This window comes from Buceros rhinoceros, unplaced genomic scaffold, assembly GCF_000710305.1.
Source record: "Buceros rhinoceros silvestris isolate BGI_N320 unplaced genomic scaffold, ASM71030v1 scaffold41808, whole genome shotgun sequence".
Taxonomy (NCBI): Eukaryota; Metazoa; Chordata; class Aves; order Bucerotiformes; family Bucerotidae; genus Buceros; species Buceros rhinoceros.
The window spans coordinates 5,994-10,405 of NW_010429329.1; the positions used below are offsets into that span (position 1 = coordinate 5,994).

A 4,412-nucleotide genomic window follows, 5' to 3' on the forward strand; every position below is an offset into this window, starting at 1 on the left:
GAGAAGGCCTTATGATCATGATGGCAGGTAACATTAACCGTGATGAGATTCCAAACTCCTCTGTCACATCCAGTTCCAGATAGATCGTTCTAAAGCCTGTGTAAATTGTGAGTACTCTTGCAAGAGCAGTCGTGGAACCTCACAACTGAAAGACTATTTATGTGTTGCTTTTAACACTTTGGTATCAGACTTGAGAGAGAGCAAATGTCATACTCGTGTACCTGTAAGCACAGTTTTATTACAGGAGGCTTAAAATTCTCATTTCCCAAAGATGAGTGACCGAGAATAGAAACTCTGCATATCAGCTCCAAAGCAGGGTTGCTAGTGAGAACAGATACTTGTTCTCAAGCCAACAGTGCTGAAATTAAGCTTTTTATATAGATTTGATACACCTAATTTTCTCTGTAACTGAAATGTGATGCCTGCTTAACACACAGAGGTTTTCAATTATAAATCAAAAATAATAGTTTGGATAATTGGATTGGATGAGGTTTGATTTCAAGAGAGCAGGAAAGGAAGATTCTTTTGAGATTACTGGTAACCATGACCCTCTTTGCAGGCGGGATGACCCATACTGGCCAGAGGCAAAGCGCATGGCGATGGATGATCGGTACCATTCTGAATTCAGCCGTCAAGACCGCTTCCACGACTTCGACCACAGGGATCGGGGCCGATACCAGGATCATTGCTTGGACAGGTTGGCAAGGCAGTGTCTTGTCTTCTGTACCTTTATGGAAATTAGGTGTCTTTGTGGCTTACTAATGGCTTGAAGGGTGCCTTGTGCAATTCTTCTGACTTTGTGTGTGCTTGCAGTACTATGTTTCCATTCTTTATGGATGCAGTGGGAAGAGGCTGCGTAAAGATAATAAGCCAGGTCACAATGTAGTTTGCCGTGATGCTAAGGGAGATGATGCGTGGAAATCTGGTTTATGAATCCCTGATCATTTGCTGAAGATTTAGCCATTTCCTTTTGCTTTCAGGTTTTCCCTCCTGCCATCTTTGCAGCCTAGCTAGTGCCGATTTTTAGTTCCACAGAATGCATTCCACTTTTTGAAAGGATCTTTGGCATAAACCATACCACTTTGATTTTGCTTGTAATTAATTTTTGATGCTGGTAGGTTCACTCAGTATTCTCACGGTCACCAGACCGTGCCCCAGTGATGCCTTGCTTACCCATATTACAGTAATAGATGTTACTTTGATCTCTTTCAATGCTATGAAACGAGCGCATTGGAATATCTTATCACTAAACACACTGGCATTCACATTTACAGCTTAACAAAGATAAATTTTCATGCGTTATTCCACACAGACATAGGAATTACGATTACTGCGTTGATTCAAGTGAAACTACTCTTTTTTGTTCCAGAAGAGATGGTTCGAGAGGAATACCAGATCGGGATGGGCAGGTGGGTTCTACCCAAACAACCGCTTCAGTTAAAAAGCCAAACAAACCGATCCCAAAGCGAAAAAGCCCCAGTGCGCATGGTCCCTCGTTCTTAAATGTAGCCACTGGCTTTAAACAGCAGGTGTTCAAGCAGCAGCTGATTCTGCCCACTAATGTGTGGAACGTAAGTGACTCATTTGTGAGGGCAGTAGCCACAAACTGGGGCAGGGGGAATCCCCCAAGCACTGGGAGCTACGGTATGGCATCTTCTCAGGCGGGTGTGTGGCAGTGAAAGTCCTGTGGTTAACCATCTTGGGTGTCTGTATTGCACTAAGAGGTAGTTACTCTAGCTGTAGTTACTACAGCGTCTCACCCTTGGCTGACGAGGAATTCCTTCTCTAATGCTTATCTAAATGGTTCGTAGAAAATAACTGGTGTCGTAATGGAACAAGGCAGATGACTGTAAGAGGACAGGTGTGAAAACCAGAACCGCAACGTTATACAAAACCTTTAATTTCTGAAGAGAGGTAGGAAGTATGCGAATACTCTATGTAAAAATTAAAAATCTTAAAAAAACACCAACCAACCAAACCACCCTACTAAGACAAAAAAAAACCCCACCAAACAAAAAAGTCTTCTCCCACCAACAAGTGGAATGGAGCCTGTGGTTTGAGTAAATGCCTAGAGAGAACTACTCACAGTAACAACAATGGAACCAGCAGAAAATGAGACAGCTGCTGTTTTGTTTTCGGACAGGTTATAGAAACGCAACCACTGAGAAGCTGAATTTTGGCAATCCTAAAGGATAGCATAACTCTTGTGCTGTTTGCTTTCCAGCATTACCCAGATGAACGCCACGGAGGGCCCGACTGTCACTCCCGGGATAGTTGGGGTGGCTATGGGTCTGACAGAAGAATGAGTGAAGGGAGGGGGATACCTCCGCAAACCCGGTTAGTGCATATGAAATAAGGGAAGAGAATTGTTGGTTCTTCAAATGTTCACCAAACATTAGAATTTTAAAGGTGACGGCGGGAGCAGTTTGACAAGCGTGAATCTTCTCTCCAGATAGTTTCTTCAAGCATCGGGAGAAGCAAGGAGTTCGCATGCGTAGCTCCCCCATGCATCAGGAGAGTGGAGCGTAGTGAGTAAAGAGGTGCTGCTTAGTTAGCTCAGCTCCTCACTGGGGGTCTCCTGTGATTCCCTTTCTTTTCTACGAGTGAGATTGTGAGTCCTGCACCAGATGCTCCAGCAGTGCCCACAGCAGTCTCACTTGGGGCTAGCGGTCAGGTTTCAAGGAAACCAAGTCAGACTATCTTCTGCGGTGGGAGTGGGGAACTGAGACTCGTTTGGAATCATAGTGATTTCTCTTTAAACCAGCTAGTTAAGCTAGTCTTACTCCCGCTGCATAATGTTCCACTCTACATAAACGTATCAGATGGGAATGGTGCTCGATGAATTGTTCGATGCTGAAGTATTCTAGTACGTTGCAATACTAATGATATCTGTCTAGATCAGAAAGAGATGAGCTTGGTTCTGTGAAGGACACTGTTCAGCAAGTTTTCTCGCCGCTTCTCTCTGGCCAGTTTTGATTGCAGTGATTGGGTGGCTATAGCTACAGCTTGATTAACAATTTAAGATACTTTTGTATGGGGTACAGTGTTTGGCTTTACCCTGTGCTGCTAAATGGATAAGGGACACACCTGGAAGATGTTCTTTTATTTTTTTAAGAGATGGACGTGACTGGGGAGATCATGGTCGAAAGTTAGAGGGGCACCAAGATCGTTCATGGCAGGGGAATGTGGATGGAGGAATGATGGGACGGGATCATGAGAGATGGCAAGGTACACTTGCTGCTTACCAGTGTGACTGTGGTTTTTTCAATGAATTACTGCTGCTGAACTTCTAGCGGTAGTTAAAATTCCTGGGGAGCTTTAACAGCATTACTGAGAAAGCAAATAAAATTCTGGGAACAAGGTGGTGCTTTTAATTAGGAAAACACAAAAGTCTGTCTTTTTTTTTTTTTTTTTTCTCTTTAAATTAGGTGGTGATAGAAGTTTGCCTGGTCAATCAGGACCAGGCCACGTGATGAATCGAGGAGTGATGTCGGGGTAAGCAGCTTTGGCAGAGTGCTTATGGTCTTTTTAGAATAGTTGACTGATCTGTATAAAAGAAATTCCTGTGTCAGTTGTGAAAAATAATACTTCCGGCTGCTCCTTAACTGTGGATTGGCAAGTAGAAAAAAAAAAATCTACGCAAACATCTTTTCTCAGAGTCAGGGTAGCGTTAACTTCTCTGGGCAATTCCCAATTTATCTGGTCTTGTTTTCAGACGTGGAGGCTTTACGCAAGTTGGAAGCCAGAGCCACCAGATGATGCTGAGTAGCGGAATACAGGGAGTGGGTGCAGGCCAGGAGCGGACAAACAGACCGACTGAACCTCGTTTTACCCGCCGCTACTGAAAGCACTATATATATATATACATATTTTTTTTTTAACGCCTGATGACAATGGTGGTGAATTTTATTAACCAGCGTCACCTTGAATTTGTGATTAAAAAAAGCAAGACTGCTGCCTCATTGTAGCCAAATACTACGTCAACTTGTCAGTTTGGTTTCTTTTATTTTTTGTAATAAACATGGTCTTGGTCAAACATCACTTAGGGTTTCTGTTAGTGAGACATTCCATTTTTCAAAAATAATAAAATCACTTTACAGCTACTGACTTGTTTCTAGAGTCGTGGGCAAGATGCCTCTCGGGGGAGGCTGAAAGGCAGGGAAGGGACAATCCACTGTGGACACCAGAGGCTAAGTGGCTGTGTAGGTCCTTCTCTGCCTTTGAGAGGAGGGATCATCATGTTTTCTCATTTATTTCTCCACCGCCCAGGGAAGACGGAAAGCAGCCTCCCGACTCGGGGCTATGGGAGAGCAGGGGCTAGATGTAGTCACCACTGGCGCTCTGCGGGGCAACCGGGGCCGGAGTGACGGGACGGGCCGGGATTGGTGGGAGCGGAGATGGGCGGGGGCGGG

At 44.3% G+C, this 4,412-nt stretch overlaps 1 protein-coding gene across 1 annotated transcript in view; it reads left to right on the plus strand.

Moving 5' to 3' along the window:
* LOC104499136 (scaffold attachment factor B2-like) overlaps positions 1-3,845 on the plus strand; it is a gene marked incomplete at its 5' end in the record, with an annotated part of 9,614 nt that extends 5,769 nt beyond the window's left edge. Inside the window, 7 exons of the mRNA XM_010142600.1 lie at positions 1-27; positions 560-697; positions 1,370-1,409; positions 2,225-2,337; positions 3,116-3,228; positions 3,429-3,495; positions 3,716-3,845. Of these exons, the coding sequence (XP_010140902.1) occupies positions 1-27; positions 560-697; positions 1,370-1,409; positions 2,225-2,337; positions 3,116-3,228; positions 3,429-3,495; positions 3,716-3,845 (628 nt within the window). The remainder of the gene's footprint in view (positions 28-559; positions 698-1,369; positions 1,410-2,224; positions 2,338-3,115; positions 3,229-3,428; positions 3,496-3,715) is intronic.
* Between the last annotated feature and the right edge of the window lie 567 nt (positions 3,846-4,412).